A 14,975-nucleotide genomic window follows, 5' to 3' on the forward strand; every position below is an offset into this window, starting at 1 on the left:
GACCCTCTTTCAGTCCTGGTGGCGGGACAACCTATCTTTTCATAAGATTACAGCATCTGTCTCTTCCTTTCCTTCCTTTCTCATTGCGATGATGGAAAAAGACAGCACCTGTTCTTGTGCCTATGTTGTCCTCCTGGACATAAAGCATTGTTTTTGGTCATTACAGAAAATCTAAGGGCTGTGTTTCACACGACATTACAGACACTTCTTATTTCCAGGGAATCACTTCCACACTTGTGCATTTGGCTCTTTGAATGTTATCTGCAAACTCAACTTGTAGGCCCAGTAAAAACACATAAAAACTTAGTTAAAACAAAGGGGCTAGTCACACAACCATAAATAATGTGTTAAAGCATAGGGAGGATGAGTAGAAAGGGGCCACAGCACACAGATGGCCGAGGAATTGTAAACAGTATAGATAAGACATATTGATGATACCAGACCCTGTCCTTGCACGTAGCAGATAAAGGGAGTCGTCATGGATACCAGATAAGATTTGACTCATAGTAGATAATGGGAAACTGTGAAGTTTTGAACAGATTCTCACTGAGTCAAATAAGGAATTATCATTATGTCAGAAGACCAGACCCCTATGAGTAAGTAAGAGGGGCGGCTCTTGGAAACAAGATTTAACCCCTGACTGAAACTGAGGAAGGTACGAGAACCCCGGGGAAGAACACTCGAGAAGATACCCTGAGCCAGGGGCTCAGAGAACAGAAGAGCAGCCACAAGTCCGCGACTGATCACCTCGTGTCTTGATTGGTAGTATACTGTACAAGCAGTGAGAGCTGGTACTTTGATGAGTTTTGATACTGTACAAGTAGTGAGAGCTTGTATTTGATGATTTAGTGTGTGAATAAAATATCGATATACCTTTCACCAATCAGATTCCATGGATTCTTTAAGAGTAAGTGCGTCTTAGGCACAACAAACTCATTTGTGTAATGCGTTATTTCAAGGGAAACAGTTTCGCACTGTCTAATTTCAAGATATTACTAAACTCGAAAATATTGTCAAGCCACAACACCTGCAAATCCTTAGTGAAGATCCGACCACCATTGTGGAGTCCTCCTGATCCCATCCCAATTTCCAGGTTCTTGGACATCTAAAGGGGTGGGCTCCCACAATATTTTCTGTAATTGTTTGACCTATGGCATACTATGTACTCCTGTGTTACCTAGGAGTACTTATCACTGGGGCCTATTGGAACTGGTGGGAATGCTAGTCGATGGCAACATCCAATGACATCTGGATGGAGAGGTAGAGGATCTCAAGAAGAGCCAATTTCCACTTCTGGTGGAATTTGGGAACATGTAAAAATAGGGCTGGAGATTCACCAGAATGGTATCCCATCCCAAATTCCAGCCAGCATGCTGCTAGGTGGGCTAGTTCCCCTGGAGTGCCAGCCAACATCTCTCCCTCAACTGACCGCAGCAAAACTCCCCATTGCTGTTCGTGGCCAAATTGGCTGCTCTGTTTGCTCACAAAACAACAGTGGCTGGACTCGAAAATTAACCCATCACCTATGGCACACTTTGTGTGTTCTCAGAAAGTGAAAGGTACTAGTTAAATGCAAGTTCTTGCTTTCTATTCATCCCCCTTTGACCACAGGTATTATCGTGAATTAGTCGGTGCCTTGACAAAGCTGCAGAGGAATTTAATATGTATTAGCATTTGTATCGGAAGAGCAGCAAGTGTGTAATTGTGCATGTAAACACGTTGATGTGCACATTATGTAAATCACAGCACACATATGATTAGTACAGTGTTTGAAAGTAGTTCTGTGCTCCTCTGTTATACACCAATTTTGCCTTTCATCGATCAAAATCATGGACACCTCAATACATTCTCCCAGTGAGAGAAACTGTCCCTTGGCTCCCAACCCACTCGATTTTAAAATTCACATCCTCATGTTCAGATCCCTCCAGGGCCTCGCCCCCTTCCTACATCTGTAACATCCAGCAGCCCTACAACTCTCCGAGAATTCTGCGCTCCTCCAGCTCTGCTCCTTTGTGGAATCCCTGCTTTCTCATCCCACCACTGGTGGCTCTGCCTTCAGCCACCTCGGCCCCAAGCTCTGAAATTCCCTCCTTAAACCTCTCCACCTCTCTCTCCTCCTTTAAGTTTCTGCTTAAAACTCTTGGCCAAATCTCTTTGGCCAAGCTTTTGGTCAGCTCCTTCTTTGGCCCGTTGTCAGTCTTATCTGACTACACTCCAGAGAAATGCCTTGAGACCTTTAGTACATCAAGGGCGCAATGTAAATGCAAGTTGTGTTTTGCCAAGGGGTAGATTTCTGTCTTCACCACCTGGAGAGTTATTAATCGCAGTGAATTGCCTACACATTGAGTGGAATAAAAATCAGGCAGGTTCTATAATGGGTGCTCAATCTGTCCCACCAGATTACCACTGAGGTGCTGAAGGTGAAAACCAGCCCGCATGTTTTTAATGATAGATGTAAATGTATGTTATTTTGAAATATATTCTGTGTTATTTTTGATAACATGATATTTTAATATAGGTTCCATGCCTTTTAATTGACAGAACGTCTTGTATCTAAACAATGAAGTCAGGATAATAACCAGCGACATTATCAATGCCAATGGTGTGGTTCATTTCATTGACAAGCTACTCTCGCCTCAAAAGATGCAGATTATTCCAAAGGATGGAGCGGGCTACCAATATGTAAGGGTTGCAATGTTCAGATTTAATTGAATGCTAAAATTCATGTTAATTCTAGAAAATGGTTGTGAAATTAATATTATCTCATGCACGCAGAAAGAACGTGTGACGGAGATGATTTTGCATTACAAATTAGTGGAATTATTTTAGAGAACTAATCTTCGCCACAATCTTTGGTTTTACGCCCAAACCGATTCCTAGAAATCTTTTGTACGATTTGAATGACGGTGGCAGCCTTGATATGAAGTGGGTTTTGTTTTGTAATCAGTTTATGTATTGAGCTCCCGAAAATAGGCTTTGGGCATTCAGCAGCTTCTGATTAATGAGAAAAGGGATATTCATGATAATCATTGTAGTAGCAATAGTAATTGGCACTAGACATTACTGTGCGGTATTAACAAAGGTGCTTTCTTGATGCCTCAGTCTGGCAATCCTCGGTTTTAACTCATTTAATAGAAGTTAATGAACAGCTCTGTTAAAATAGCATCCAGTATAAATGTTTTAAACAGAAGCGACTCTGATATTGACACAGTCATATATAAACATTTCAAGCTCTAATTGTACAGTGACAAATTTTTTTTTGGTATATGGGTATTGCTGGAAAGGCCAGTATTTGTTACCCATCCCTAATTGCCCTTGAGAAGGTGGTGATTGTTGTGGTATTGCTTTAAATGCTTCAGTGTTGCTTTAAGAGATGTATCTTAAACATCTGTCCATCACCCAGACAGGATATGATGAACAGACCTTTGTGACCTGAAAGCACTCACAAAAGCATTTAAAGCCATACCACAACAGTGTTGAGCCATTTCCTTGAACCGCTGCAGTCCGTGTGGTGTACATACGTCCACAGTGCTAATGGAGGAGTTCCAGGATTTTGACCCAGCGACAGTGAAGCACAGTGATATACATCCAAGTCAGGAAATACACAGCAGGTCTTCCAGGTCTTCTGATGAAGGGTCACTGACCCGAAACGTTAACTCTGCTTCTCTTTTCACAGATGCTGCCAGACCTGCTGAGTGGTTCCAGCATTTCTTGTTTTTATTTCTTCCAGTATTGGTGGAGAGAGAAACAGACTTAACATTGCATTAACACTGTTTCTCTCTCCACAGATGCTGCCAGACCTGCTGAGTATTTCCAGCACTTTCTGTTTCTCTTTCAGAATTCCAGCATCCACAGTATTTTGCTTTTATTTTTATGCCCAAGTCAGGATGGTGTATGACTTGCAGGGGGACTTGAGAGTGTTCCGATGCTTCTACTGCCCTTGTCCTTCTAGGTGGTGGAGGTCATGGCTTTGGATAGATTACAAATTCTTTTAAAATAGCAGCCAGCATTAAACAGAAATGACTGTGATATTCATACATAAATATTCACAACAGTTATGAAACAAGGGAACAATTTACCTTCTTGTGCCTGTACACACACACACAATAAAATAATAGTTTAAATGTACTTTCACTCAGACATGGTCCCAGTGCTCCAACAACATGGACAAACTGGCAGAAAGCATCACGAGCACACTGCCCCTGGGTTCCACTTTAGATGCTGGGTAAATTTAGTAACATACAGAGCTCACTGCACATTAAGATCCTGTCATTGGGGCTATCAGCTTTAATATTCAACGCACTTATCAATCCTTTTCTTCTCTTTAGCTGAATTTCACGACAGTGGCAGCACAGAATGGATACTCCCTCTTTAGCAACCTATTACAGGTGAGCAACATTTCTTTAACATGATTGCAAAAAACAATGTTTGCTGTAGAGGTGTTTGGGAAGTGTGGCACAGTAGAATCGTACAGCACGGAAGGAGGCCATTTGGCCCATCATGTCTGTGCCAGCTCTTTGAAAGAGATGTCCAATTAGTCCTGCACTTTTCTCATAACTCTGCAAATGTTTCCCCTTCAAGTATTTCTCCAATTCCCTTTTGAAAGTTCCCTATTGAATCTGCTTCCATCACCCTTTCAGGTCGTACGCTCCAGCTCATGACAGCTCACTTTGAAGTACATTGAGACTATGCTTTCCAGTGCCAATATACTACTTCATGATGTGACATGGGTTTGATTGCAACATGCTGTAGCATTCCAGATGCAGGTTATGTTTGTTCCTCATATTGAGTATCTCTGGATTTCTCAGGTTCTCCACTGACTGTTGAGCCGAATGTCTTCTCAGACTGATCTCAGTGCACGTTGAATAGAAAATACTCCTCCCCCATACATTCTTTTGCCTTTATATAGATCAGCTATCCGTTATTACTAAATATTGTCACTGTACGCTAGAACATGTGATAGTTATCTCAATTCTAATTCTAATCCAATTGTCCACTACCCAGGAGGTACATCAAGTGACTGGAACTATTCAATAAGGATGCAATTAGTTCAGATGATATAGATTATATTTCTCAGGCAAAGGCTGCACCTGACCACTGCAGCTCTTGTCCTGAGATGGGCAGCTGATCCTATGTAATGTAACAAATCAATATAGTTTGGGGGAAAAAAGCATGAATTTGATGGTGAGTTAGTAAGACAAGAAAGGAAGTTAATGATCATGGACAAGTGTTTTATTACTTATTTTTGCAATGAGTAGGCCAAAAGAGTGTAGCCTTTCAAAGAAAAAGTGGTAAGAATTGTGATATTAACACTTTCTATTTGACCATATTAAAACTAAAACATCGAACAAGCAGAAACGAATAACAGTAAAAGCCAATGGGAAAATGTGACTCATAAATGGGACATGAAACATGTTATTACTTTGTTTTTGAAAACCTCAGCCTCTCAGTAAATTTTTTGCCTCTGGTTACATTGAGCTTAAAGGATTTGTGTCTTGAATGAAAAATTGATTTCCAGGTTGGGGCAGTAGAACAGGTTGTTGTGACTGTTGGCACTCGGTTTTATAAAATATTTGAGCAGGAATGTGCAGGTGTAGCTCTGTATTAATGGCAGCAGTGTATGGAGGAGAATATCATAAACACCTATGTGGAGGTAACACATTATAAAAGAGAAATTATATAGGTCAGGACGGTCAAAAATTGTAAGTTTCTATCATTCTGTTGTGATTAAACACGACTGCTCTTTTAAAGATCCAGTACAAACATGATGGGCCGAATGGCCGCCCTTTGAGCTGTCACTTTCTATGACTCTATAGTTCTAAGTGTATGCACAGGCTGATGATGAAACTGACAGTTAAGGTGTCCAATTTACACCAACTCTGTACCTGGAGGCTTGGCAATAGAGAGTCCATCTATAGGAAAACCCACCCTATTTCCAACCCAATAAAGTCAATGGGATGAAATGTGGGTGGATTCTAGTAACAGATGGATGATGCGCTCTCCATGATTACCACCCAGTGATTGCAATTACTCCTTTGATTTGCTTAGCGGGTATTATAAAGTATTATAATTCTAATCTCCAGATCTATGTAACTCCACAGAATTTACAGCAAAGAAACAGCTCATTGGGCCCAATCACTCCATTCAGGTGTTTTTTTCTCCATACAAGCCTCCTCCCACCCTACTTCATCTCACCCTATCAGCATATCCTTCTATTCCTTTGCCTCACACGTGTTTATCCAGCTTCCCCTTAAATGCATCTATGCTATTTGCCTCAACAATGCCTTAAGTAGCAAGTTCCACATTCTAAGCACACTCAGGGGTCCCATGAATTAAAGGCACTGTAATTTTAATGCATTTGGGATCATTAACTGTGTGGTGATGATTTATGTTATTATAATAGTTTTGTGCCACGTTGCAAAGTCTTGCTGTAATTAATCAGTGAAGTTTACTCTGTTTATTCCTTTCCTTCCAGGAGACAAATGTACTGAATATGATTAATGATCCAATGCACAAACCAGTCACTGTGTTCTTACCAAAAGACAGCGTCATGAAATCCTTACCCAAAACTCAAAAGGATTTTCTGTACAATAAGGACAAGAGAAATATTCTGGTCGAACTCCTTAAATTTCATATCATCAGAGATGCCAAGGTAATGTCTTCATTTCATGGCTGAGTTCAAACATCGAGAGACTTAGACATAAAATGCATACTTTTGTTCAGCAAGGGGTGTTACTGTGATCTAACCACATTTTTTCAGATCCTATAGAGTTTACATTAAATAATTAAAGACTGTGATGTTGGATGTAGAGTGCTTGCCAATGGCAATAATATACTTTAAAACAGTCCTACCTTACAATTAGGCCCCTCAAAGATTAGAGTACCAGCATGTAATACATTTGTGTGAAATTCCTTTTCCAGCTACTAAATTAAGTCATTTTGTTAAATTTATCCAAAATGGTTTCGCGGCGTTAAAATAGCAGAGGAACTGGAATTTCATAAGCTCAAAAACTTGAATTTATACAGTGCCTTGAACGTAGAAAATCTCCAAAAGTGTTTCAAGGATGGCAATAATTGCATCTTTGATACTGGAGCTGAAAGGTTTCGATTATGAGGACAGGTTACATAACTTGGCTTGTATTGCTTTGAGTATAAAAGATTTGAGGGGTGATCTGATTGAGGTGCTTAAAATATTAAAAGGATTCGATAGTGTAGATAGAGAGAAACTATTTCCACTGGTGCAGGAATCAAGAATGAGGGGACATAACCTTAAAATTAGCACTCGGCCATTTAGATGTGAAATCAGGGACCACTTTTTCACCCAAAGGGCAGTAGAAATCTGGAATTCTCTTCCCCCATAAAGCTGATAGGGGACAACTGGAGTTTTCCCTTGGAGATTGAGAGCGATAGACTTTTGTTAGGTAAGGGATAAGGAGCAAAGTTGGGTAAATGGAGTTGAGATACAGATCAGCCATGATCCAATTGAATGGCAGGCAGGCTCGAGGGGCTGAATGGCCTCCATATGTTCCTGAAATTCCTATGTTCATCCTGGCATCTCTGAGCTGCCTAATTAGTTAATTAGCATGCAAGTTAGTTAGCATACATGTACAACAAGCAATTAGGAAGGCAAATGACATGCTGGCCTCTATTGCAAGGGAATTGGAATCAAAGAATAAGGAAGTCTTGCTACAATTGTACAGGGCTTTGGTGAGACCACACCTGGACTACTGTGTGCAGTGTTGGTCTTCATTTTTAAGGAAGGATGTACTTCCACTGGAGGCAGTACAGAGAGATTCACTAGGTTGCTTCCTGGGATGAGAGGGGTGTCCTATACTGAGAGGCTGAGTAAATTGGGCTTATATTCTCTGGAGTTTAGAGGAATGAGAGTTGATCTCATTGAAAAGTACAAGATTCTGAAGGGGCTTGACAGGGTAGACCCTGAGAAGTTGTTTCCCCTGGCTGGGAATCTAGAACACATGGGACATAGCCTCAGGATAAAGGGTCGATTATTTAGAACTGAGATTAGGAGAAATTTCTTCAGTCAAAGGGTTGTGAATATTTGGAATTCTCTACTCCAAAGGGTCGTGGATGCTCCATTCTGGAGTATATTTAATGCTGAGATAAATAGAGTATTGGGGCTGGATTTTACTAGCCCTCTGGAGATGGGCTGGGAGACAGGAGGTCTCATAAAATGGCGGCGGAAAGTATCAGGTGGGATATTGTCAATAGCGGGAACGGCAGCGATGGGAACTGCAGCGGGGTGGCCATCCCGTTGCAATTAATTGACCAATTAATGGCCACTTGCCACCCCCACTGGCATTTTACTAGCATCAGGATGGGCCCCCGATATGGGCGGGACCACCAGGTAAACCATGGCAGCCTCCCAGTGGATTCCTGGGGCGGAGTAGCGGGTGGGGGGCGGGGGAAGGGTTGGTGTGCCTTCCTTTATGGCGCTCCATGGCCCATGGAGGGACCCCCCAATTCCACGCTGGCAGCAATGGCCACCCCTGCTGCCCCTACACCGCCACTGGAGGGTTTACCCCTCCGTATACCAGGGCCCACCTGCTTGGCCACGGCACATGAAAAAAAACTTACTTGGCCTTCAAGGACACCTCAACATGGAGGTTGACTGGGCCTGCATCTCTGAGAGGCAGGCCACCTTCCTTAATCGGACGGTGGCCTCTTAATTCCGCCGCCAGTAAAATTCTCTCCGGGGTCCCTCCACCCACCCGTGCGGTCTCGGGACCTTTTGGAAAAATCCAACCCTTGGTCTCTCAGGGAATTAAGGGATATGGGGAGTGGGCGGCAAAGTGGAGTTGAGACAGAAGATGAGCCAAGATCGTATTGAATGGGCGAGCAGGCTCTCTGGGCTGGATGGCCTAGTCCTGCTCCTATTTTATATGTTCTTATGTTAATGTCCATGATTTGACTGCTTTATTTATTATTTATTTAGAGATACAGCACTGAAACAGGCCCTTCGGCCCACCGAGTCTGTGCCGACCAACAACTACCCATTTTTACTAATCCTACATTAATCTGATATTCCCTACTACGCCCTCACCATTCTCCTACCACCTACCTACACTATGGGCAATTTACAATGGCCAATTTACCTATCAACCTGCAAGTCTTTGGCTGCGGGAAGAAACCGGGGCACCCGGCGGAAACCCACGCGGTCACAGGGAGAACTTGCAAACTCCGCACAGGCAGTACCCAGAACTGAATCTGGGTCGCTGGAGCTGTGAGGCTGCAGTCATAGAGTCATAGAGTTTTACAGCACAGAAACAGGCCCTTCGGCCCAACACGCCTGCGCCGACCATCAAGCACCCATCCAAAACTAATCCCACTTCCCCACACTTGCCCTTAGCCTTGTATGTTATGGCGTTTCAAGTGCTCATCTAAATACTTCTTAAATGTCGTGAGTGTTCCTGCCTCTACCACCCCTTCAGGCAGTGTGTTCCAGATTCCAACCACCCTCTGGGTGAAAACATATTTCCTCAACTCCCCTCTAAACCTCCTGCCCCTTAGCTTAAATCTATGCCCCCTAATTATTGACCGCTCCACTAAGGGAAACAGTTTCTTCCTATCTAACTTATCAATATGCTAACCACTGCGCCACTGTGCCATATGTTATATGTTATGTTGGATGATAGATTTCATCAGCAGCTTATTTAACTTTAATGAAGCGCAAAATTGGACAAAAGAACTATTATGAGTTTTTTCATTGTGATAAGGGCACCATTGGAAAGGCCGTCATTTATTGCCAATCCCAGTTGCCCATGGGAAGGTGGTTCAATGATCCACATGTATTTACTGCGTACTGTTGTGTCTCCAGATTCTGGCAGCTGCTCTTCCTAAAGTTGATTCATTGACGACACTGCAAGGCTCTAATCTCCGTGTGAGCTGCGCACAGCGAAGAAATAAAGTGAGTTTAAAATAATTCTTTTCTGACTGTCAAGAATATGTTACGGCTGTTTCAGAAGTAAATGCAATTAACTTCTAAGTCAAACCATGAAGGTAAATTTGTGATCCCGCATTTTTAGTCTGGAGTCACATTGGCTGGGAGAGGGGTCAGAGATAAGGAGAAAACTCTTCACTCAGAGGATCTTGAATCTCTGGAATTCGCTATCCCAGAGGGCTGTGATGCTCAGTTGTTGTGTATATTGAGTCTAAGATCAATAGATTCTTGGAATCTAAGGGAATCATGAGATATGGGGATCGGGTGGGTAAGCGGAGGTGAATTTCACCATGATCTTATTGACTGGCAGAGCAGGCTCTCGCAACCATAAGGCTTAAACCCGCTCCTAATTCCTTTGTTCTTATCCTAAAAATGTGAGCAATGCCATGGAAGATCTGCTAAATTATACGTTCACAGAATCACAGACTCATTACAACGCAGAAGGAGGCCATTCGGTCTATCGTGTCCGCACTGGTTCTCTGAAAGAGCAACTCCGTCAGTTCCAGTCCCCCTCCTTCTCCCCATAACCCCTGCACATTCTCCCTTTCCATATAGCTGTCCAATTCCCTTTTGAATGCTTCAATTGAATCTGCCTCCACCACATTCTCAGGTAGCACATTCCAAACCTTAACCACTCATTGAGTGAAAAAGTTTTTTCTCATGTCACTTTTGCTTCTCTTACCCATTACTTTAAATCTGTGCCCTCTCATTCTTGATCCTTTCACAAGTGGGAACAGTTTCTCTCTATCTACTCTGTCCAGACCCATCATGATTTTGAATACCTCCATCAAATCACCTCTCAGCCTTCTCTTCTCCAAGGAAAACAGTACTAACTTCTCCAATCTATCTTCATAACTGAAATTCCTCATCCCTGGAACCATTCTCGTGAATTTTTTCTGTACTCTCTCCAATGCCCTCACGTTTTTCCTCAAGTGCGGCGCCCAGAACTGAAAGCAATGCTCCAGCTGAGGCTGAACTAGTGTCTTATACAAGTTCAACATAACTTACTTGCTCTTGTATTCTATACCCCTATTAATAAAGCAGAGGACACTGTATGTTTTATTGACCGCTCTGTCAACCTGTCCTGCCACCTTCAATGACTTATGCACATATACACCTAGGTCCCTCTGCTCCTGCACCCCCTTTAGAATTGTGCCCTTTATTCTATATTGTCTTTCCATGTTCTTCTTACCAAAATGAATCTCTTCACATTTCCCTGCATTGAACTTCATCTGCCACCTGTCTGCCCATTCCACCAACTTGTCTATATCCTTTTGAAGTTCTACTCACAGTTCACAATGCTTCCAAGTTTCATATCGTCTGCAAACTTTGAAATTGTGCCCTGCACACCAAGGTTTAGGTTATTAATATATATCAGGAAAAGCAAGGGTCCCAACATTGACCCCTGGGGATCTCCACTACAAACCTTCCTCCAGCCCAAAAAATATCCATTAACCACTACTCTTTGCTTCCTGTCACTCAGCCAATTTCGTATCCATGTTGCTCCCATCCCTTTTATTCCACGAGCTACAAGTTTGCTCACAAGTCTGTTGTGTGGCACTGTATCAAATGCCTTTTGAAAGTCCATGTATACCACATCAACAGCATTGCCCTCATCAACCCTCTCTGTTACCCACCTCCTCAAAAAACTCCAGCAAGTTAGTTATCTCTGTATTTATACCTTTTGAAGCTGAAACTGCAGCAACCAGATTTGACTCATCAGCTACTTAACTAATCAGCTACTCTGCAGTACAGCCTGTTAATCCCTGCCTAAGACTGTAAGAAGCTTACCTTACTTTCTTAACCCTACTTTATCTAGAGCGTAAATCCCAGTTAAATGCTAACTGCAAACCAGACTTTTATAAAGATAACAACACTTAAAATCCCCACTCACCAAACTCGAATCAGCTTGCAATCTGCACACCATTTCAATGTTAATTGGTTTGCATATGCATGTAGTTCTTATAAATGTCACACTTGCTTCCTGTAACATTTTCCTGTCGCACCTGTTTCTATTGGTTACTTCTGCCCTGTCTGCCTGTACACACCTAAACCATACCAATCTATACCATCCAGCTGAGTCCTTTGTGTCCTTCAAGCTCCCATTTCTATGATAGGTCGCTCTGTTCCCGGTGGGTTCCAATTGAGACACCCCCACCGTTCTGCCACGATCCAGCTATCTTTCTGCCCTTCCTGGCCTTCTCCCTGGATTTCAGGCCCTTTGAAGTTAATTTTCAGTACTGCTACTCCACAGCAGCGTAACTAAGGCTGTCCTCTCACATTGTTCCTGAAACACTCTCAGTGTTGCACTAAAGAGTGAAACACAGCAACGACACTAAGTAGCCTGTTGCACACATTTATCAAGTCTAATAAAAAAGGTGAAATGCTGCAGATGCTAGAAATCTGAAAAATAAACAGAAAATACTCAGGATCTATGGAGGGAGAAAGAGTTTATGTTTCAGGTCGACGACCTCTCATCAGAACTGGAAAATGTTAGAGATGTAATAGGTTTTAAGCAAGTACAGAGACACAGAAAGGTGGGGTGGGGGGTGGTTGGGAGGGAAAGAACAAAAGGGAAGGTCTGTAATAGGGTGGAAGGCAGGAGGAATTTAATGAACAGCAGAATCATTAACAGCGGCTGCTGTCTGAAAAATGGGAGTAGTGGTTATGATCTGAAATTGTTAAACTTGATGTTGAGTCTAGAAGGCTGTATAGTGCTCAATCGAAAGATGAGGTATTATCCTCGAGCTTCATTGGAAAAGTATAGGAGGCCGAGGATAGAGCGTTCAGAGTGGTGGTGAGACGGGGAATTAAAATGGCAAGCAAGCGGAAGCTAAGGGCCTAATTTAATTCAGTCAACTCATGTACAAGGTCGATGCTTCAAACCTGAAGGCATATTTGTTCAGTTGGTGTGATCTGTGTGGTACTGTTTCCGCAGAATGGGTAACATCCATTTCTTTTACCTGCTGCTCTCAGGGTGAATTGTATATGACCAGAAGGCATTGTAGGATTACGCAGAGATACCTGGAGTTTGATGGCGGCATTGCTTATGGCATCAACTGTCTAATGAGGCCTCCAAGAATCGGTGCTCGTTGTGACGTCCTATCTTTCATTGACATTTTGGTTTGTATACGTGTGAGGTTGACAACCTTTTTAAAGTGACTTATTTTTCAAAAGACACTATCTTTCATTGAATGAATTCTTGTGTAGCAGCTATTCACTAATATGCAAATTTCTGAAAGTAGTATTCCGATGAATCATGAATCATAATCCTTCAACAGCGTCACAGGCATGGCAACAGTGACTGCATTTCCTAGTAATCCATTGCATGCGATGTGATAAAGCCAGCCTTTCTTGCTGAAAGTACCTTTACAAGAACAATTCAACATATTGGTTTTTGTTTCACATAGGGAGACTGCGGCAGCTGTCTAACCACTCCACCGTGTCCTTCTGGGAGTCGGCCAAAGGTAAGGCAGCTGCTTATTTTCAGATGCTGGTCTCTACAAGTCTGTAAAGCTCTAAGCTTGTGCTCAGCAAAAACATTAGAAGTCACTAGAACCGATTATGTCAGAATCATAGAGCAGTATCTTACCAACTTAGTCCCTGCTGCAACAGCGGAACCATTTTCAAGTTTGGAACCTGAATCCCTGCACAGCGCGCCCAACAGTTGCTCTTTACTAGAGCAAACCAATTAACAGCCAGCCTCCCCAACCAATTAGAGATGAAAGGCAGGAAATAAGACATGTCCATTCTGTCAAAGGTAGGATTTCTAATTAAAGGGACCAGGGCATGGGTCAGAAAATCTCAGTAGCCCTTGGATTGTTTTAGGCTGCACTAACCTCCATAATGGAGAGGAAACCTGGGAAGGCTACCCCCCTCCCACGGCACCCCCCCCCCCCCCCTCCCCACAAACGGTCGGGTCTCTCTCTCTTACCTGGAGGTCCTGCTGCAGAATTTGAGGGGGTGCAGCGAGGTGAGCTCTCCCAAGGCCGGGAGGGAGAGGACAACCTCTCCAATCAAGCAGAGGTGGATGGAGGCGACCGAGGAAGTCAGCAGTTGGAATGCGATCCCTCCAACCTGGAGACAGTGAACCAAGAGGATTTAGGACTTCAGGAAGACATGGTATATGAGTAGCAGAACACTTTCAGGTGCCAAGCCTCACACTCCGACTTGCCCAGCAAGTCACAGCACACCTCAGAACAACATGCCTTGCAGCTCCACTCATTTCTCTCTCTCCAGGCACCTCCTCATTCCCATCTAAGCAACTAACATTCACACTCACCGTCAGCCTACTGTCCTCTCGCAGCCCTGCCTCACAGTTAGCCTCCATAATTGGTGTCCTTCTCTACTCCCCAACACAAGCCATTATGAGTACTACATCTCCCTGCTTTCTCTTCTTGCGGGCAAAGATAGCATACAACTTGGCGAGAGGCTGGGAACCGGAGGCTGGAGGCTCTCCAGTGACCGGCACCTTGTTGGCCATTGGCAATGCTGTTCCATTGGGAAGGAGGCCTTGTTCCAGGAGGCTGTCGTGAAAGCCTGAGCCTCCGGAGGTGTTGGCATTGAGCTCATACATGTCAAAAGAGCTGAGCCTGTGCCTGTAGACCCTGCATTGGGGGTGTCCGCTCTCTCCAGCTGGATCTTGGTGTCCATCCCATTTGCCCTGTGGAGAGGCATGGACCTGAGGAGAAGGCAGCTGGTGCTGCTGGTGGTGTTGCTCTTGCTGCTGGAGCAGTTGGCATTGGTATGGTCTCTGCTCTTGATCCTCAGCAGAGGTGAAAGGTGGAGCAGCACAAACTGCTCCCATGTTGTGGTGAAGGCTGGCAGCAGGGAAATGCAGCTGAGGGTGAGTGAAGTATAGACAGGTGAAGGGTCTGTTAATTGTATATCAATTGTGTTTAATTAAATGCAGGTGGCGGGTGTTAATTGTCGGCTTACTTGAGCACATAGAAAGAAACACGTACTGAAACGGTGTGGGGTTTGAGTTAGTGTAACACATGAACTGTTACAAGGATTC

At 43.4% G+C, this 14,975-nt stretch overlaps 1 protein-coding gene across 6 annotated transcripts in view; it reads left to right on the forward strand.

Annotated features, from left to right (window-relative positions):
- Positions 1-14,975, forward strand: part of LOC137379456 (stabilin-2-like) — a 171,378-nt gene that overhangs the window by 114,136 nt on the left and 42,267 nt on the right. For all 6 annotated transcript variants that reach the window (XM_068050295.1, XM_068050297.1, XM_068050298.1 and 3 more), the window contains 6 exons: positions 2,542-2,682; positions 4,329-4,388; positions 6,476-6,652; positions 9,836-9,925; positions 12,935-13,081; positions 13,369-13,425. In XM_068050295.1, coding sequence (XP_067906396.1) covers positions 2,542-2,682; positions 4,329-4,388; positions 6,476-6,652; positions 9,836-9,925; positions 12,935-13,081; positions 13,369-13,425 — 672 coding nt within the window. The remainder of the gene's footprint in view (positions 1-2,541; positions 2,683-4,328; positions 4,389-6,475; positions 6,653-9,835; positions 9,926-12,934; positions 13,082-13,368; positions 13,426-14,975) is intronic.

Source organism: Heterodontus francisci, chromosome 18 (assembly GCF_036365525.1).
Source record: "Heterodontus francisci isolate sHetFra1 chromosome 18, sHetFra1.hap1, whole genome shotgun sequence".
Taxonomy (NCBI): domain Eukaryota; kingdom Metazoa; phylum Chordata; class Chondrichthyes; order Heterodontiformes; family Heterodontidae; genus Heterodontus; species Heterodontus francisci.